A 21,344-nucleotide genomic window follows, 5' to 3' on the forward strand; every position below is an offset into this window, starting at 1 on the left:
TCCAAATAGAGAAATTATATAAAGGACATGAATGCAAGAATGTTAGGTATTAGTTTAAATACACTTTAATTATATAATATATAAAAACCACGAAGAAACATTGTATATTATTAATAAATGATTGAAACATATAAATCTGATATTGCTCCACAAGATAAGATCCCAAAATCTCATCAAATATATATGTGACACGTCGAGCGCGACGATCCTTTCAAAAACTACTAATGATAGCTTTGCAACCGAAGATATTTAAGAGAACAGCACCAATCTCTGGACCCTTAGGTATTCACCTTATTATCTTCTATCTTGTTTATTACAAAAAATAAGTAATTGAAACTAACCTATATACTACACCTGAACAATCAGTAAGAAGTAAATTACATCTAACAGCATATTGCGCTCTTAGCAGGTTGTCAACAACTCTATAGACATAGAAGAAACAGGACGTTCACTCGACGTTACACAATATCATCTTTTTCCTTTATTTCTTTCTTTCTAACTAAAATTGGTATAATATGCAAGTAATATCCGTGGTTAGCTATCTGTCCTTTCAGAAAACGGAGGCCTTAAAATTTGAAACAATTTTTGGACTTAAACATACATATAGTATTTCTATCCAACTAATAAGAATAAATATTTAAACTATAATTTTTATCTCCTCGTATTGATTAAAAAAGTAGTAGTTGAAAACGTTTTTAATATATCAGTATACCTTTGAATTTATAAAAACATAGAAGTTATTAATAATGTATACAGATGACGGGTATCTTTGATTGACGAACATGAAGTTCATTTAGTTGAACAAATTTTATAAACCATTTCCTTCAGGGTCTATTTATACTTAAAAGATATTTCAAAGTATAAACTAAAGGAGGGGGAAAACAATGCTAAATAACGTAATCATGAAGGCAACTGGTTTGGAGTTCTGAATATTACTTATAGCAGCATTGCTTGAAGCTGAAGTACTGGAAGTTGCTGTTTGAGAGACATTATTAGCTACCACACTGGTTGATGAAGGAGCAATTACACTTGAAGTGCTATTTCTATTGATCAAAGCTAGTGAAGTATTGGAGGAAAGTGTAGCATTTGTAGTACCAGTAGTATTTGTCACACCTGAGTTTGCAACCTTATAATCCCAACAATAGTCAGCGAAACATTGGTTACATTCAGATGGTAAAGTCTCATTGAGGCTTTCTTGTTTACGTCTCATGATAGCACAGCCGACACAACCTAAGAAGTTTTCATCATCAGTAAAATTACCTCTTGTAGTGGATTCGAAACCGTTTTGGATCTTAGATAAACGTTGAGCTGGAGTATATGATAATTGAAGAGTGCTTGTGTTAGCATTGAATGAATGTCTGGCACTAGGAATATAAATAACTAAAGGTGGGATATATTCCAAATCAGTTAAATTAGCAGCATCACAACCGAAAAATGTTGGTCTCATATTTAAACCTTCACTGATGAAAGTATCTTGGTCTGGGACGTATGGGAATGCCATTCCTTCCCCTTGACTAGTAAATTGACGATCATATGTTTTTGTTAAACTAGTACCATCTGGCCAATTTGAATTAGTATCAGATGAACTATCTAAGGCAAAAACAACGTCTAAACCACGGTTTTGCTTTAATAGGGGAACTAAAGGAACACCTTGTCCATCTTCACCACCATCAACTAAGAATAAATCAGGGGAATTTACAATACTTTTTGAATGGTTTCCTTTGATAAAAGCTGCATCTTTAAATGGATTTGGAGAATAAAGAGCAATATCGTTATAGGTATCTGTTACATCGGATAAGAAATCAACACCTAATGTACTCAATGACTGTGGTAATATACTACTACTTAATGTCTCCAATGGTAAACCAGTAACTGAAGGCCAATGTATCGCTGGTTTTGATAACGCCGGTTTTGTTATTGGGACCTCTGCTACTCTTTTCAACGCAATCCCATTACCTTTCGTTCCCAAATATTTAACGTCTGTGAAAGTATTCAAGGTTGGATCCCATGAACCCATTTCAAAGGGATTGAATTCAAATACAGTTGCATTTAAATTGATAACAGTGGTTCCTGGGTATCTACCATCTGCAACGGAAATAGGGAAAGGCATTCCACCATTTTTGAAGACGTCAGAATCCCTTAAAGTTGACCAGGTATAAGCATCACCACCATGGTGAAGATCTGGGAAGAAATTATATGCTAGTGCTCTACCCCAAATATCTGCTAATGAAATATTGAAACCAGCATCTTGTTTTGCCTTAACGTCTTCTGCAATTTGATCCCATACACTTCCATCACTTGAATTTTGCATACTAGTTGTACTAAATATGGAATTGGTAATATCCCAAATAGAATTATTTACTGTCATGTTGTTGATTATATCTTGAACAGAAGTCCAATTATTCCATGCAAGAGTACCAGTCAACCAATTACCACCAGATAACCCTGATAAATATGTAGAACTTTGTAAGATACCACCCAACCCATATTCATTGGCGCCATCGGTTCTATTATCCATAGCAGCTAACATACCTGCACCACTTAACATGGCTCTATAACCACCACCTGAACATGCGATACCGATTTTTGGAACATTTGTACTATTATCTCCGAATAATTGATTCAAGAGAGATGTATCTGAAAAATTCCTAGTGGATTTTTCTAAAAAGGCCTTCAAAGATTCTGTTGTTATAGAATCTCTTTTCTTTAACCAGTCTTTTTCATCTTGTGATAAATCGGATGCTTCTCTAAGTAAGTTAATATCATCTGAACAAGTAACATTTGCTGGAGCATAGCTGTTTGAAGGCGACCACGCTTCGACATTCCTCGAGGCAATGACAACAGCCAATAATAGATTTTGCAATTGCATCTTTTTAGGAATAGTGCACTAGTTTCTATTTTTCTTGTGACAACTAAAGCAAGAACAGTATTTTCTCAAAGAATGGTCTACGAAAGAGGTGACGATGATGCAAGATGTTCTTATATGAAGCTAAATATTTCAGAAAAAAATTGGAGTGAATATTCCTAAGAACATACGATAACATTACTCCAACAACGGTGCTCCAAAAATTCTTCTAAAGATCTTCTTATGAATATAAGCTAGGCATCAGGTCGTAAGGAAACGTTAACAAGAACCTTCGTAGGAAAAGGCACTTCAAAGAAAACCTTTGAAGGAATTTTCCACACTTTTTTTTCCTCGATTCGTTCAGGCAACATTATGTACACATTTCCCCATAGGGTAAGAAGCGCGTTAACAACCCGCGTTTCTGTTGTTGACGCTCAGAAAAAATCAACATTTTTTGTTGTCCGGTTTTGTTGACAAATATTTGTCATGAAGAACTGCCTGTACTGTATCATCTTGTAGTGTTAACAATACATATATCTTCGATCGTTCTTGGCATAAAAACTGCTACTCCAATTCCTTGTGTATACGTACCTTTACGTATTTGTCTTTCATTACTCAGGCCAGAACCGTCACTGCTCAAACGCATATAATCCACTCGAGCAATCAGTACACATTGTCCAAAAAGGGACCGCATTTAGTGAAATACTCTTAGGTATGTTCAGATTATTACGTAAACATTGAGAAATTATGTACATCTCAATTAATCTTATTGTGTATCGGTTTTGATTTTAGTGTGTCGCAGTTACCAGTGTTTCCTCATACTTTTTTATTACTTGGAGCGAGTGGGTGAAAGGTGGTCATCGATTTGTTTTCCCCAGCGTCGAATAATAGAGCACATCGAATCTATATTTTCGACCAAGTTTCGTTCAATGGAAATAACATATATGTACTTGTACCTTTTAAATAAATATTTTTGAGTAGATGTATTTAATCTAATTAAATAAAGAAGGAAAAATACTTTTTCATCCGTGGTTTGTTATATATGACTTTTTGAATGGATGAATATAAAAAATTGAGTTGTTTGTTTGTAATGTAATTTTCTTATCAGAAGATGGAAACCTCAGAAGAATTTGTAATTTTGTGAATGTTATTTTAAAAAATTTCGTTCCCTATATACAATTAATAGTGTGTTTGTTATTTTTCATTTGCATTTTCATTTTCATGTCCTATCTTTTTCAATACAAATCATCCAAGAATGGTAATTTCGATACATCACCCACAGCAGCGTAGTTGAACTTGTCCAATTTGAAGTTTTTAACCTTTCCGAAATCGATTTCCAATGGTTTCAATTTAAATTGATTTTCTAATTCTAATTCTAATCGAGCGTATTCTTTTGTCACTGAAAGATCAATATTTTTCTTCAATTCGGTAACAAGTTTCCTGACGCTATTATTAACTATTTCTGGATTACTGCCAATGACATTCAATATGAACAACCCGTTCTTATTATTATAGAAATCAACTTTGGATGAAGATACCAAGTTAGATAATGGGGTGCTCTTAGCGGTTAAATATTTGGATAAAGCATAATATTTACCAAAATCCTCAGCGCTATCAATTGGAATACCGATAGTTACTACGGATGGACCTACATTTCTTAATCTTGCTTCTTTACCTACGAAAGATTTAGTTGCGCTTGATCCAACTAAAGATTTACCAACTGGTAATGAATTAAATAAAGAATCATTAACGAACCTTTCAAGATCGTTAGCGTTAACACCGGAACCAATTATATCAATATTGTCTTTCGTATAAACATCATCAGCAAAACTTTGAATTTCCTCCAATGCGATAGGTTCTACACCATCATAAAGAATTGGATTACCTAATCCAGATCTATAAGTAATATTGTATAATAATTCATGAGCTACATTAATAGGATTTTGGTCATAACGTGCCAGGTCGTAGTTTGCAGCAGGAAGAACAGACTCAGGTAATTCATGAGGTCTAAAAGATGTCTTATATAGAGCATTTGCTAAGACATTAACATAATATGGTAAATGTTCCTTTAAAAAGGTAGCTTTCAAAGTAATATATTCTCTATCAACAGTGGAAGCTAGTTCACCACTTAACAATTCAGTTTCTCTAACTAATCGTAAAGCAGATTTATCATTTGTATTTTGGAAATTGAAGCGAGATAATAGATGAGATAGACCATCTTTATTCGCATATCTGGACCCTGCATGGACTTTCACTGCTAATGTGGAAACTTTACTTGGGCTATCCACAGCTAAGACATTGTAATGGGCTTTAGAAGAGACTCTAAGCAAATTTTTGACGACAGTATTTCTTGTAGAAGCAATTGACAACATCTTTTAGTTTACTCTGGATCGGTATATATATATATATATGAAGGTGTGTTATTCGCAATTGAATATCTGATCAATCAAAACAATTAAATTTTCTCGAACAATTTTGATGACGGCTACTACCTCGTAAAAACCAAAAGGAAAACTATATTATAAATAAAGTATTGCTTACTTACCTATTTTACATACAAAAGGTTCTCTTCCTATACCTTTCCTCTGCATTTTTACCTCCCTCCCTTATTATATTTCTCAACCTAACAGAATCAATATATATGTTTATAGAGGTGGAATCCCACTGCGCGTTTTCACTGCTTAGTGTAGTTGTAAAAACCGAAAAGATCCGTCCGAATCTTATTGGTTGCGTGTCAAGTGATCATATTTGTGTCAGTAATTCAGTTTTTTTAGTTTACTGGCATTTTTACAATTTGTGACACTTCTGAAATGTAAACATTGGACAAACTGAAAAATTTCCAGAAAAATGTACTTGGCAGGATCTAATTTTTATTACAAGTAAGCTCATCGCATAGCATTAATATTATAACAACTTCCTATTTTTCATCTTTAAAAGGCTCTATTCTGTCACTACTGTATTCTATACTCTATATCATCAAAAAAAATATACGCCCCTTTGCCATGGATTCCATCTTGAATTCAACAGTGGATGCCTTAACCAGTCAAGGACAAGCCAATGGTAACAACAATACGACTACACCATCAATTGCAAACGGTTCCAACACTAATAATCCTCAGGATTCTGATCCAAATACTACTATTAGTGTTTCTTCTTTGGAACAAAGAACGTTGGCTCCAGAAAGATTTTTATATGTGGAATTGGTAAAATCTCACTTGGGTGAACGTGCTTCTAAAATGGTAGAGCTATTATTGTCATTAGGAAGGTTAAGCGTTCATGATATGGTTGACAAATTAACAAACTTCACTTATGAATCTGCTAAGGCAACCTTGGTCTCTTTAATTCAATTGCGTTGCGTACGTTATTTGGAGGAAACTTCATTCTCAGGGAAAAAAACTACTTATTATTACTATAATGAAGATGGGTTTTTATTATTTTTATATTCAGGTTCCATTATTGAAGAAATGCACAATTATTTCCCACAACGTGCCAAAAGTCAAGATTCAAAATTATCATTAGCTGCACATATTATTCAAAACATTTTATCCCTAGGTTCTGTCACTCTGAAAGATTATTTACAAAGTGCATCCTCAGATATATCTACGCATGAATTAACAGCCATGTTTGTTCAATTAGTTGAATCAGAATTTTTGATACCAATAACAAAGTTAAATTATACACCAATCAATGACCTTTGGAATCTTTTGTTTGAAAAAGAATATAAATTAATTCCAAGAACTTCAACTCTATCAGATTTGAAGAAAAGAACTGAAGCAAAAGCAAAGGCAAAGGAACAATTTGAAAATCTATTAAACGTATCAAATAATACTTCAAAAATAATAACAACAGATCCAAGAACATCTTTGAAAACTGTCATTAAAACTATCCCATTGACTTTCAATTTAGATAGATTTTTGAAAATAAGAAGAACTAAACAACTGACTCATTTCGCCAAATCAAGAATTAGTTCTGCATCTTCTCAAGTATACAAAATTGCCTTAAAATTAACAGAACAAAAATCACCTAATCTGTATAATCCATTAATAAAGACAGGTTTATTACAAGATTTGGACGAGGCTATAGGTATTAAAGAAGAATTAGAATTGAAAGAGGAAAAAACTCCTGGAGTCACATTTAATGCTATTGACGTTTCTAAACATATGACTCCATATATTAACTTGACTGGTACATTGACATCATTTGTAAAAAAAAATAGTAATAATAAACGTTCCAATGATGAATCTAACGATGCTAACAATAAAAGATTGAAAACGGAGGATGGGTTTACAATCCCCTCTTTACCAGCAGGATTAGAAAGTATACAAGAAGATGACAATGAAGATCAAAACCAAAATCAAAATCAAGATGATATGGAGTTTGATGAAAATGATACTGATCCACATTCAATAACTTTGATTAACAATCATTTGAAATTACTTGCGTCTTCAAAAATCCCATTTTTACAAGAAACGAGACCAGGTGTCTTCTATGTCCCATATAGTAAATTAATTCCTATGTTAAAATCATCAATGTACGATTATATCTTAGTGTCTACACTCGGTCCATCAGCAATGAGAATTCGTCGCTGTATAACTGTCAATGGGTTAGTTTCTGAAAAAGTTATTACACAAACAGCATTGATGAAAGAAAAGGATATCAGATCAACAATATCTTCTTTAATCAAATACAACGTGGTTGAAATTCAAGAGGTTCCAAGAACAGCAGATAGAGCCGCATCAAGAGCTGTATTTCTTTTCAGATGTAATGAAAAGCAATCCTATAATTTCATGAAACAAAACTTAACATGGAATATTGCAAATCTATTATATAAAAAGGAAATCTTGAGAAACGAAAATTCAACACTACTAACAAAAGCTAATAGAGATGATGTGAAGGGTAGAGAAGCTGAATTATTATTACCAAGTGAATTAAATCAACTAAAGATGGTAAATGAACGTGAATTGAATACTTTCGGGCGTATATCCAGAGTTTTATCGCTATGGGAAGTGTTCAGTTTGTGTTAATATATATTATATTTATGTTATTCTGTCTACTAGACACCTATAAAAATAATTTGCATGTATTGAAGGAGATAAGAACGAACCTTACAAATATTATACAACTGAGTTTTATATATATATGTATTTTTTTAATCACGATACAGATTAATATTATTGATTCTGCCACTTTATATAACGGGATTGATTACATTGTCTGTATATACAATATCAAAAGCAACCGCTGAACGCAGCAATGGTATTGGTGTTCCAGGGACATAAAAATAACCCTCTTTGAATATTTCTCAAGTTCTTCGAATTTGCATAAACTTCACTCATTTGTGCCGCTGACAACTTATTTTCAAAATTTGTTGCTACTCTTCTTTCAGTGGTTTTATCTATTTCGGTCCAGGCTTTGTAGTCATTGGGGAATAAAAATGCCGTAGTTTGCCAGGCACGGTTTTTTGAAACTTCATCAATATCATCATTATAAACCTTCTCTGTAATTTTTTCAATTAATAATGTAGTATCCTTATGCTTATCATTAACAATATCTGGAAGATCCAGACTCTTCAATTCTTGAAGAATTATTTTTAAATCATCTTTCTTGTTGTCGATTATGGTCATAGCAGCAATTGTTATAGTTACCAATAAATCAGACCTATGTTCAGAGATGTAATCAGTTAGTTCTTGCATGGCAGTAGATTTAGTTTCTTCGGTTCCAACGTCAAATAAGACTTTAGCGATTAAAGCAACAAGACTTTGTGACTCTTTAGAGATGTTTAGCAATTCTTGGAAATGCACTAAAGTTGAATCAAAATCGTACCATAAAAAAAACGCTAAACCGAGAGAAATATGGTTGGATATTTTTGTTGATAATATATCTTTATTAGTGAAGTCATCCATAATACCTTGTGATAATTCAGCGTTCTCAATTGCACTTTCAAAATTTCCTAAACCCAATTGAATACGTGCGAATTGAGCCCTCACTATACCAAAATTAAATAGTTCTTGGTCATCCTGGTTTTTCTCAAATCTCTTTTCAAGTAAAGCTGTCAAATTCTGTGTCATTTGCGCAGCTAGCTTGTAATTCTGTAATCTTTCTAGAGCCAACAACCCGCATTCTATAGCAAATGCGTTATCTGGTGATTTCTTGTAATATTGATCTAATCCATTTATCACGGCAGTTAATTCCGCTACGGCTTCTAAATCTCGTTCATCATTTCCTTGGCCAACATGATTCTGTAAAACACTCTTTGCATAAAGGATTTGTGCCATTTTTGACTTACCATTTGATAGTACAAATGCATGAGCAAATAACCTCGAACTTTCTTGCTTATCGCCTTTCAATTCAGATACCAATGCCATACCTAACCAAGGCACAGAATCTTGAGGGGCAACACTTTGTGATCTATTCAAAACTTCCTTAGCGAATGTTATATCGTCATGTCTTAACCCTAACATAGCAAGATTAAACCAAATTTCCGTATTTTTTGGGTCTAATGCAACTGCTTTAATGAAACAGTGCTGTGCTACACGATAATTTAAGTCCATTGTAGAAATTCCCAGTCCAATCCATGCTTCTGCTGTGTTTGATTGGTATTTTATAGAATTTTTAAAGCAGAAAATTGCGGCATCCCTATATTTATCTTGTTTTAAAATCAAAAAGGCATTTAATTCGGCTATACCAATGTTATACCAGATAGCAGAACGAATAGTGGATGATAATCCTTTTAATGAGTCGGAGGGAACACTGTATTTAGCCGCCAAAATTAAGAATTGGCACCCGATTGATATATTATCCGAATCAGACTTCGATAGGAGTATATCCAAAGTTGTTTGATCTATATCATCAACTTCTTTCGTTCCTACCATGTCTTTTGAGCTGAATATATCGACTAAAGCTTCGACCGGTAATGAATCGATTTTTGATTCCACGGAAATGAATAACTTTAGTACCTTAGATAAATTGGTCCACAAAACTTGAGAAAAACATTGTAATTCTGTTGTAATATACTTGATAACATTAATGCTTTCGATGACAATGGAGATCCCTTTGATAAGATAACCCTCAAAGTACAAATCATAAGCATAATTAACTAAAGTGGTTGCTAATGAAATGTGGAAGGATTCCTCCGTAGGGTTTAATTCCGTTACACTTGTTAGAAGATCAATACTTGCGCTAAATTCCCCCATATCAGCGAGGGCTAAGGCTTTGAAGTATTGCGCATGTAGATGTGAGCCATCTAATTCCATTGCCTTTTCGAAAACTTTCATAGATGCTTCTATCCTACCACATGCTAAGTATGCCTGTCCCAATCCCACCCACGATTCTATATCATTCGGATCAACACGAATGGCTGATTGAAACCATTCAATTGAACTACTTTCCTGTTGATTTTGCAGATAAGCAATACCTAAAACTCTGTATGGCCAACTTGTTGATTGTAAAATTCTCTTCGCTTTTTCTGCTTTAACGAGTCTTTCACTAATTTGGACAGCAGCTTCCCAATTTGCATTATTTGTATACATTTCTGTGATATATTTGGCGGCAACGATATCTCCCGCATTCAGGTCAAACGCTTTATAGTAACATTTGAATGCTCTTGATTTATCGTTATAATAGAGGGAATAAATGTCACCCAGTGTGGAATAAGCTGGTGCAAACGTATCCAATAATTTAATTAGCTGAACTAATATTTTGAATGATTCCTTAATATATTCCATTGATGAAGATGGAAATTGCATTTCTTTGAAAATATAAGTTTTAGCTTTTCTCCACATAGTCAATGCTCTGAATTCGGCAGTTCTTAAATCATTACCCTCGATTTTATGCAATGTATCGTTTAAGATCTTTAAACCCTCATCTACTTCACCAAGATTACTTTTGGTCCAACCATATTCAGAGACAACTTCTAAATTATTAGGAAATTGATTGATAACTTGTTCTAAGAGTTCATTTGCTTCTTTCCAATTTTCTCTTTCAATGAAAATAATACCTTTCCCCATCTTAGCTCTGGAATTGTCTGGTGATTCGAGTAAAATTTTATCAAATAATGTAAGAGCAGCTTTATGATATTGAGGTGCATCGACATAGGTGTAACACGTAGCTAACGTCAATGAGAATTCTCTTTTAGTATTGAATAGCTGGCAACCCAAATCTCTTATTTTATATGCTACTAAAGATATACCTTGTTTGATATATGGGAGTGCCTCCTCGTATTCTTTTGTAAAAATGTAATACTGGGAAATAATTCTATGGGCTAATGCGCTATTTTGTGTTTTAGTAATATTATCATTTAAAGCAATTAGGACATCTTCTTCGAAAATTCCCATAGTCTCTTCTTCAGTTTCCTCCATTTCTTTCAAGTCCTGCTCTATTGTTTCATCAATTGGTTCATCTTCGTCTTGTTCATCAACTTCAAGGTGAGATTCTTTTTGCTTACTATCATTATCAAATTCATCAATGTCGTATTTGGAGAAACTTGAACAAATCCAAGCATATAACATAATTGCGAGCGGTTCTTTTGGGAATTTTTTAAAAAATTTCAAAATAACTGATTTATCCATTTTATCCAAATCTTCATAATCTTGCCATTCGAAAAATAACTTCCAAGCTGTTAAAGAATTATGGTTGACTAAAACCATATCTTCTACCATATTCTTAACTCTCACAAAATAGTTAAGTTTAATATCTTTAGGCATTGACTTTAACACTTTAATTCGATATTCTAACGAGGCAGATTCGTATTTAGATCTTTTGTCGTCATCATCTAGTATATTTATCAATTGATTATAAAGTTCATCTAACTCGGAATGTTCATAAATTTTCCATGCCAATTCATTCATTTTAATTTGGTAGTCAGGATCACTTGCTCTTAGTTGTAACCTTTCACGACTTACTACTTGCGATATTTCTTTCAGTTCTTTTTTAGAGACAATATCAATCAAGTTCTCAAGAGCTTCGACTGGCTTCATCAAATGTCTCCCTAACGTTTCAGCCATTGGAGTTCCTGGTCTCATATGTCTATAGAAAGATTCATGTGATTCAGGGAACTTTTTTTTAATGAGTCTAATTTCATGTATCAATTCCACTTGTGGTAATTCATTTCTGCTCAAGACCTGAGCATAACTTGTACAAAGGTCGAAGTAAGAGTCAAAAGTTACAATGTTTGGAATGACTTCTGGCATACCTAAAACTATGAAAAGACCTTTCCATGCCAAAGCATTATCGGGTAATAGCTTTGTAGCAATAGTATAATGCTCAATTGATTTTGATAACTCACCTTGTATGCATGAATAAGCCTTCCCTAGGAAGACGTGGGCGAAATAATTATCAGGATCTTGAAATAAAATGTCTTTTGAAATTTTTACAGCTTCTTCGTAGTCAGCTCTCGCTAACTCTGCCTTCGCCTCTTTTAATAGTTCTTTGAGTGAAGGCATATCTTTGGTGTTTATATGTAAGGTAAAAGTTGTTAGGAGTTCTGATATGCTAGTCTGGAATAGAAGCTAACTTCTGTTATCATTTGCCTGCTAATAAATGTCGTTGTTTGCTGATTGAACTTACTTCAATGTGAATTTTTCACCTGTGAAATTTTCTAAGGTACTGCGGAAATTTTAACGTTAGATGAGAATATATTATAATGACACCTATTAGATATGATGAGACCGAAGACATACTTCGAACAGGCAATTGCCACAGCTAGCAGGATATATCCTTTATGTGTCTTTTTAGTATACTCTGGTTATTGTAGGAAATTGCATATCCTAAAAATATAAAAGACTTTAATGACTAACTACGGTAAGGGAAAGTTATATCTGATGAAATCACTAAATGTGAAACAACATACATTCAGCTCAAGTATTAAACTATTCTGCGATTAATTTAGAACGAAGAACTTGGCGCAATCAATTTTTGTTGTACCCTCTTTATCTAAAAGGTGGAAGTTCAAAGCCGAAGAACTAGTAAAGTATGTAGCGTTTTAATCCATTAATTTTAAAGGTTACATTCTGAGAAGGGTATCAATCTAGCATTCATCAGTTTCCATATGGTTAGTCTTATAATTTAGTTTGTACTGTGCAAACAGGTTTTTAATGTATAATAAACCGTTTTGCTTTGTTTGGCTGGTGTATCAAGATATTTCTGTTCGATTACAATATTCTTTGCTTAGAATTGGATATACCATAGGAGTTTGAAACGAAAAAATCCTTAAAATTCAGAAGTAAGTATATAACTGTCAGATTTATTTAGATATTAGAAAATGCTATTCACAAATTCTGCAATTTATCGTTCCAAAAATCCTGAAAATACTTTTGTACCTCTTAACAATTCAGTGTGGATTCTTAGTGCAGGTGTTTAATCTCTGTACCTTCTCCCAGGGGGAGCTCGGCATAAAGTTCAACATTTTGCTACTTTCATGTAACTTGGAAGTGGTTTATTCACTAGTAAATAAGTGATTTTACCGATATCGACCTCCTCAGTCTTAGTCGTGTTATCCTGGGCCCATTAAGCGTATCACTTTTGGGGCATTGGAAAGGAAATCCATTATAGCTCTATCTGGGATTGGATTTATCGCAAAAAATTTCAGTATGGATCATTACAATTTCGCTTGCGGTAATACTTCGGAGAAAAGGCCTTTCACCAGTGGACTAAATGCAAATTGAGTGTGCTAGAGCTTTTCTCATTCCCATTATTTTGATCAAGTCGTTATATTTTGAGTACTAGCTGTGATTGCATTATGGTCCCGACAAGCAATAGTTGCACAATTTTTCTGATAGAATACGAGCAGCGAAATTACACACTTCTTCTGATTTAATACGAGCAGCGAAATTACACACTTCTTCTGATTTAATACGAGCAGCGAAACCATCGCCCCTAGATATATCGCATAGTTGAATTAAATATTTTAGGTACATGTAACAGATCTTTAACCTCAAAAATTTGTTATTAAAATGATAATTACTAAGATCTATAAAGTGTCACTCCCTGATGTTATTTTGTATGTCGCTACATATATATAAGAATTTGCAACCAAGAACGATAATACAAAGTTATTTTCTCTACGTTTCCACTGCTTTATATTTATGATTGTAATAGCTTATTTGAAAAGGCAGCCGATGTCCCCCTTATGACATGGGTTGATCAGATAATCGACTTGTTTTGATTTGATCTGTGATCTGTTTTTATTTATTGTCCGTACAACTGAAGATCTGAAAGGATCTGTCGAATCCCTGACAAATCCCCTTACAAGTCTTCGAGTTGATCTGTACGGATTCTCTCCAGACCATTGACCGATCCCAGACGATCCCCTGTACAAGTCGCAAAGACGGACTTTACGCCCGTCGTTTTGTCGCATTTTCAAAAGAAAGAAGGGCGGGGCAGAAACACTTGTCGCTATTTGTAACAAAGATCTATGTATAAATAGATATACGAATCGGAACTTCCGATGCATACATTTTGCCCTTCCTTTTTTTTGTTTGGTTTCTACAAAAAACAGATTTTAGAAGACCCGTCATTCATTGGTTTGCCTGGACAAGCCCCCTTTTTCAAGCTTACAATGTCAACAACCCGTAACGCCAAAAGTTTTCTGTTAGTCTACTTATTGGTTTGCTTATTTATGGCTACATATAAATGCGTTCTCTACTTTGAATAGTATCAGCTATATTTGAGAGATTGTATCACCAAGTCTCATTGACACTCACAGATTGCTATTCCACCTTCTCTCTCTCTTCCATGAATCTACACCGCTTATTTCGGATGACCATTCTGTATACCAAATGAACACCGGGACCTAACCAATAACTTTACCGTCTTAGAAGAGGGCAATCTTCCAGATAATCCCTCTGCTTTATAGCTTCTACGTAGTCTAAAGTTAAATGATGGTTCTCAATTTCAAATATATATGTAGATATATATGCATTTATTTAAATGATTATCTAACTCTGAGAAACCTTAGAATAAGGAATTTTTTGGGTAGATGAGGAGAATAATGTAAGTTTAAATTAATCGGTCTAAACCATACATAATTTATGCGACTTAAGGATGGAGTAGTAGAAGCTGAATACTAGTTATACCCTGGTCAAGTATAACGAGGATCACTGATGAAGTGTTTTACCTACTATGTGACATGTGTACAACTTGACGATCATCATTTCAAGAACTTCTAATGATAACTTTGCAACCGAAGTTACTTCAGAGAATGTTACCAGTCTTTGGACCTTTTAAGTATCCACCTTACTATATAAATAAGTAACCAATTTACTCCATCTGACTGTGGTTAATAGAGAACGCTGAACTGCAGATAAAAAGTGAATTACGTTTAACAATTTTTTTTGGACAGACAAATAAAAGATCGATTCAGCTGGTTTACTTGGTTACGTGAATAAATGTTTCCAATTCATATTTTTTTTTTTTTTACCATAGATACTTATGGCCAGGGAATATCTGAATTTAATTGTTTACGTACCTAAATTATTTTGATTGTTAGTCCATTCCAATCACGTGAAAAAACATCTACATTTCCAGTCGCGTGCAATTAATTCTTCTGGAATCTGGGCTGCTGTTTACGGATGCACATAGGATGACAACAAATGATCAAAAAAGACCAATTCTATAATATTAACAGTTGTCAAAAGAGTTGATATAGCAAACTTTGCTTTTGTCCGATCCGTAGCATTTGCCAATTATTATTATTCAACATGGAACACAGTACATCTCTTACATTCAATCAATTGAGTCAAGATCATATTACCAAATTGAAAGATGCATTCCAGATGATAGATGAAGATGGTAATGGAGAAATATCCTTCAATGATTTACTAAAGACATTTCAAACGATAGGTAAACCTATGACAGAACATGACTTGAAAGATATGCTTCGATCAGGTTCTGATAATAATAATGCTACTGGTAATGATGACGATGACAATACCACAATAAAATTCCCAAAATTCTTGTCATTGATTACTGAGAATATTAATGAATATCCTGAAGAATCAGAATTGTTAAAATGCTTCCGTGACTTAAATGGAGATCATACAACTGAAGGCGATAAAGACCTTACTGTTAGTACTAATGAGATGATTAAATTATTAAAAGAAGCAGGATTCGAAGATCCTGAAAAAGAATTTGAAAAAATCTTCAAGACATACAACACCAACCAGCAAACAACTGGTGAAAAACTATTTAAAGGTAGACAGTTTCTAAATACAATTTTGGATTAAATATCTATATGGAGAGAGATCTAAATATATAAATATATGTCGTCTATAAAAGCACTGGATATATGTGACTTGTTCATTCAAACTTTTTACACAATAAGTTAATAGAATGACGCTTCCTCTTTTTGAATCGTTACTTTGTTCTTTCTGAAATAAAACAGTAAATTCGTGCATAAATGAATAAGAAAACATTCTGTTGCTATTATTATTATACACCTATATTTACCTTGCCTTTTTTTAATTATTTTTTTTATGTGTTTATAGTGATGCAATTGAGGCTTGATAGGGAAAGGGGACATATAAACAGGATCTTATTATAAATCCACGATTAATTCTTCAACACTCCAATCTTCAAATGAACCGTCAGGTAAATATCTTCTAATGACTAATGGAATCTTTTTTTCAGCTAATTCCTTCATGGCTATTCTTAGAGGGTCAGTTTCACCTTCTAAATCGACAAACACCGGAGCGTTCATGGAGATTTGCAAAGCTCTAGTACCTAGAATTCTCGCACGTTCGTATTTAGTCATATATGGAGTGGTAGTTCTTTCCTCTTTAGCAATAGCTTTTTCTTTCAAAGTCTTTCTTCTTTGTAATTGTTCATCCTTGTGAGAATCAGGTCCTAGTCCGCCTGTAATAATTGTATTTCCATTTTCATCTTTACTCACACCATCAACAAAATTCTTTCCCTCACCATTCTGCGTGGTACCGTTATCAAAGTTTTCTTCATCGGAGAAGTATTCATTGTCAAAGTTTTCAAAGTTTTCGTTACCGTCATTGAAGGCATCTTCTTGGTCAGACATTTCGCCAGAAAATATTTATGTGTATGTATCGGAGGGAGTATTAATAACCAATGACTATTCCCTTGTTAGATACAATAAACAAATGACACGACGTACGCTTCTTCTTCATCTTCTTCTTGTTATCCTAACGGGTCAGTTCTTTTCAAAATGGTTTACTTTGAATTTTCCAAAATTTTCCAAGTTTTTTATTTTTTTTACAAAAATTGAAGATTCCGGGTAACCTCTGGAAAAGTGAAAAATTTCCAAAAAAAACAAACGAACATGAACCGATGAGATGAGATGAGAAGACTCATAGATGATTGATTATGAAATGAGAGAGGATCGGATTGTGGACAGTTTTACTACCTGATCAAATTAATATTGTAAGACTTTGAACCTACCTTTTTTTTGGTTTTTACTGCTCTCGCCTGTCATTTCGTGCTATTTTCTTTATCAGGTATCAAGTAAAAAGAAGGGGAGAACACATAAAATATGGTTGCTGATATAAATCTTCGAAGGGAAGATGATGTCCAAGGCGATGATGGTCTAGGATCTTGGAAGGATCATTTAGATTTTGAGAATATCCCTATGTCAAGGTGCAGTTCTACTACTAGTATCACTTCTTTGACTAGTATGCAATCAAACGGGAGTTCGGTATCTACTGCGTCTTCCTCTAGACCCAAAAAATACCTTTGTGAATATGATAATTGTAATAAAGCATTTACTAGACCTTCATTACTATCAGAACATCAAATCACTTTCCATCAAGGTATTAAACCGTTCAAATGTGATCAGTGTGCTAAGTCATATGCTAGGAAAACTCATTTAGAAAGACATATAATATCTAATCACTCCCTGGAGAAACCTTTCCATTGCCAGCATTGTGGTAAAGGTGTGACAACGAGGCAACAATTAAAACGTCATGAAATTACACATACGAAATCTTTCCATTGCCCTTATGAAAATTGTCAAGAAAGTTTTTATAAACATCCTCAGTTAAGATCACATATCTTAAGTTTTCATTTAGAGAAATTGAAATGTAAATATTGTAATAAAAATTTCCAAAGACCCTATAGATTAGCTAATCATATTAAGAAACATCATAATCCAGATACAGAAAATCCATACCAATGTTCAGTTTCTATTGATTGTAATTTAACTTTTAAAACTTGGACCAAATATCAATTACATATTAAAAATGATCATCCAAAATTACGATGTTCCATTTGTAATAAATCCTGTGTGGGTGAAAATGGGTTGAAAATGCATATGAATATTCATAATGAAAGTTTAGTCATTAAAAATTGGAAATGTCAATTTTGTCCCATCGATAAATTTATTTCATTCTCAAAGAAAACTGATTTATTGTCACATTATCAAAGTTGCCATAAGGATGAACAAATCCCAATAGAGTTGTTACAAAATAAAGTACCTATAATGGCCGATAGTTCCACAGTTGAAGATATTACAATAAAGAAAGAACATGATGCTGTGACGACGAAAGAACAAAACAAAAATGAAGAAACAATAGCTGTGAGAAGAATAACGAGAGCAATGAGAAGGAAACAAAATAATCCAATAGAATCCATAAGATCAGAAATTAATTTAGATAAATATATTGAAAATAACAAAGAGAGAGGTTCAAGTATGAACTTGTTATTGAACACTGTTGGTAGGAAGTATAAATGTACATTTTACAAATGTTATAGAACTTTTAAAACAGAAGATAAATTCAAAAAACACATTGAGAAACATAAAATACATCAACTGAAATTAAAAATTTTAGAAGAGAAACAAGAGGAAGAATCAAAGAAATTGGAAGAGCCCATTGATCTTCCAGTTAAGACAGCCAATACTATTGAATGAAGATATCCAAACGCAAAGCTCTACAAAACTATCTACATGAAAAAATTTAAATATATATATATATATTCAAAACCCTTTATGACATTATATTAGTACAGAAATCACCTGTTGTATGGAGATATAATCCTTACATATATACCTCATACTATTATTGCACATTTTCCAATTCTTTTTTTTAGATGCATTATCCTTTCATTACGTAGGATGATTATAATTGAATATAGTTGAAATTATATAAAACTTTCTTTTTGACTTTATATAGATATATATTACGTTATCTTCTTTCTTTTCTTTTTTAGAAGTAGTCTATAGACTACTGTTATTAGTTTTTCTAGCTGCCAGCTAAGTTCATGTCACTCATGAAAAATAACAAATCATCATCTTCTTCCTGCCCATCATCCTTACTATTACTTGTGCTATCATTATTATTATTATTACTATGATTACGATTATTATTTGTAATATTATTAGGAGTACTACTGTCATGATTAATGTTATCGCCATCATCTTCTTCTTCTAACAGGTCTTCTATTTTTTTATTAGTATGAGTGGAGAGAATTTCCGTTGAGCGAATATTTGGTTTATGCATAATAGCTTGAACAGAGTTTTTATCAATGGTAGGTTGAGAGTAATTATTTTGTTGTTGTTTCCCAAATGACATTCTATTGCTAGAATATAATTCTGGTATGCTATCGATAGATCTTGGTGGTAAGAATGATTTATAGTATTTAGTATTATTATTATTATTATTATTCCCTTCTATCATGAATTTTTCAACATCATTATCATCGTTATCTTGTATAGTCATAATTTGTTCATTCGGTGGTAATGATGATGATCGTAAATCTCCAACCATACTTTCTTCCCCATATATTGGTGGTAAAATTGTTGCAGTAGGTTGTTGTTGCTGCTGCTGTTGTTGTTGCTTCCGCTCATATGAGCTCGCTCTACTATTAAATACATTAGAATTGCTTCTAATAAAGAGATGGCTTGGAGATGAACCTTTGTTGATATTATTATTGATCTTGTTGTACAATCCTTGGAATGTCAATGAGGGGTTTGGTGAATTCGATTGTGAATTCAGCCTAGATTGTGAATGGGTGCCAGATATACGTCTTCTTTCTGGATCCATTGATACACTGGCAGATAAATCTTCAGTTAATAGATCATTATTTGGTTTTAAATTTTGAAATCTTATTAATGAATTAGAAATATCTTCATTTTTAATCATTTTGTTTTTAATTTTATAAACATTCAATTTAGGTTTTTCTTCAAGTAATTTGACAAATTCTAATAAATCATCTGATGAGTTTAAGTTTTTTTGAGAATTGTCACTAGTCCCAATGGCTGGTGAAGATTCATCTCGTTTCAAAATGCTATTTTCCAATGATTTTTTCAGACTTGAATGTCTACGTATTTTACCAAAGGAAGATGAATATTTTGAAGTGCTGTCAACACTTGTTCCTTCGAAATGTGATGTTGGTAAAGGTAGAGGCAAAGCTTGCTGCTGCTGCTGCTGCTGTTGCTGTTGTTGTATATAATGTGGGCCAGCAGCAGCAGCAGGGCTTATACTTGTACGACGAAGTAAAACAGAAGAATGGGAAGGGTTCCTACTTGTTGCATTACTCAATGATCCTACTTTAAATGGTTGTATAATTGGTTTTGATCCAGAGAATGTTCTCTTTCTTTGAGAAAGTGATGATAAATTACTATCGGGTGATATTCCTAAATGGGTCTTAGTACGTGGTGATAAAGATAAAGATCTCTTTGCATTTATATCAAAAGTTTCTTTATTCAATATTTTCTCCTGTGAATCTTGAACAATGAAATGACAATCTTTCCTATATGATACTGAAACACGTAATAAACCAAATTTAGTCCATACGGGAGTTATTTTCTTTTGTTGTAGATGTATTGGAATATTTGATTCGTTAATGACGTTAGAATATGAAGTAATAATAGGTTTGCTTAACCCAATACGACCCTTTGATAAAATTGGTTTGGAACCGTCTACAATTCTAGTCTTGACGCCAACCAGTGACTTCGTTGCATTTACTTGTTTCGAAAGATTATCTCGTAGATCATGTACTGGTAGCAATTGTAATAAAGTATATAAATATCGTAGTAATAAAACTAATTGTTTAGCACTATCCGAAACTTCTTCTTCTGATGCCTTGTATGATTTAAATGTTGGAGAAGTATCATCTAGTTCTAATAACCAACGTTCTAAGACTATTTCAGTTTTTCTATTACCTTTAGTGACATTCCACAAATTAGCATCATTATCTTTCAATTTAATAGAGTATGAATGAGGCAATTGACGAAGGTCCAAATAAGTTTCAATAATCAATGGTGGCAAAGTCTTGTCATTTTCCGGTGTATACCATTGGTTAATTATAGATGGCAAAGGAGTTGGTGACACATCAGCAGAGTTAAACCAGTCGTCATTGAATTTCGTATTGTTATCATTGTTTGATATCTGTTGGTTATGTATATCTTCTGAACAAATCAGCAGGCTACCCTTGACAAAAAAAGATTTGATTAATTGTGTTGTTTCTTGGTCAGATGGAGTAGAGACCATTCTATATGTGACTCATGAATGTGTTTATATTAATTGTTGTTGTTTTGTATTGT

The 21,344-nt window shown here is 33.2% G+C and overlaps 8 protein-coding genes across 8 annotated transcripts; 3 read left to right on the forward strand and 5 right to left on the reverse strand.

The window, feature by feature from the left end:
* Positions 1-865: 865 nt before the first annotated feature.
* Positions 866-2,869, reverse strand: NDAI0J00100 (uncharacterized protein; the record flags this gene model as incomplete). Its single annotated transcript, XM_003672097.1, has 1 exon — positions 866-2,869. One exon carries the CDS (start codon positions 2,867-2,869, stop codon positions 866-868), a length of 2,004 nt encoding a protein of 667 aa, XP_003672145.1.
* A 1,211-nt stretch (positions 2,870-4,080) lies between these two features.
* QCR2 (ubiquinol--cytochrome-c reductase subunit 2) lies at positions 4,081-5,217 on the reverse strand (the record flags this gene model as incomplete). The annotated part of the gene is made up of 1 exon (XM_003672098.1): positions 4,081-5,217. The coding sequence occupies one exon, from the start codon at positions 5,215-5,217 to the stop codon at positions 4,081-4,083; it is 1,137 nt and encodes a 378-aa protein (XP_003672146.1).
* A 630-nt stretch (positions 5,218-5,847) lies between these two features.
* Positions 5,848-7,869, forward strand: RPC82 (DNA-directed RNA polymerase III subunit C82; the record flags this gene model as incomplete). Its single annotated transcript, XM_003672099.1, has 1 exon — positions 5,848-7,869. The coding sequence occupies one exon, from the start codon at positions 5,848-5,850 to the stop codon at positions 7,867-7,869; it is 2,022 nt and encodes a 673-aa protein (XP_003672147.1).
* A 204-nt stretch (positions 7,870-8,073) lies between these two features.
* Positions 8,074-12,285, reverse strand: SKI3 (SKI complex subunit tetratricopeptide repeat protein SKI3; the record flags this gene model as incomplete). The annotated part of the gene is made up of 1 exon (XM_003672100.1): positions 8,074-12,285. One exon carries the CDS (start codon positions 12,283-12,285, stop codon positions 8,074-8,076), a length of 4,212 nt encoding a protein of 1,403 aa, XP_003672148.1.
* A 3,255-nt stretch (positions 12,286-15,540) lies between these two features.
* MLC2 (Mlc2p) lies at positions 15,541-16,065 on the forward strand (the record flags this gene model as incomplete). Its single annotated transcript, XM_003672101.1, has 1 exon — positions 15,541-16,065. The coding sequence occupies one exon, from the start codon at positions 15,541-15,543 to the stop codon at positions 16,063-16,065; it is 525 nt and encodes a 174-aa protein (XP_003672149.1).
* Positions 16,066-16,376: 311 nt separating this feature from the next.
* On the reverse strand, positions 16,377-16,865 carry RPO26 (DNA-directed RNA polymerase core subunit RPO26; the record flags this gene model as incomplete). Its single annotated transcript, XM_003672102.1, has 1 exon — positions 16,377-16,865. One exon carries the CDS (start codon positions 16,863-16,865, stop codon positions 16,377-16,379), a length of 489 nt encoding a protein of 162 aa, XP_003672150.1.
* Positions 16,866-17,336: 471 nt separating this feature from the next.
* On the forward strand, positions 17,337-18,710 carry PZF1 (Pzf1p; the record flags this gene model as incomplete). Its single annotated transcript, XM_003672103.1, has 1 exon — positions 17,337-18,710. The coding sequence occupies one exon, from the start codon at positions 17,337-17,339 to the stop codon at positions 18,708-18,710; it is 1,374 nt and encodes a 457-aa protein (XP_003672151.1).
* A 331-nt stretch (positions 18,711-19,041) lies between these two features.
* ATG13 (serine/threonine protein kinase regulatory subunit ATG13) lies at positions 19,042-21,291 on the reverse strand (the record flags this gene model as incomplete). The annotated part of the gene is made up of 1 exon (XM_003672104.1): positions 19,042-21,291. One exon carries the CDS (start codon positions 21,289-21,291, stop codon positions 19,042-19,044), a length of 2,250 nt encoding a protein of 749 aa, XP_003672152.1.
* Positions 21,292-21,344: the final 53 nt, after the last annotated feature.

The sequence above is a fragment of the Naumovozyma dairenensis genome, chromosome 10, assembly GCF_000227115.2.
Source record: "Naumovozyma dairenensis CBS 421 chromosome 10, complete genome".
NCBI lineage: Eukaryota > Fungi > Ascomycota > Saccharomycetes > Saccharomycetales > Saccharomycetaceae > Naumovozyma > Naumovozyma dairenensis.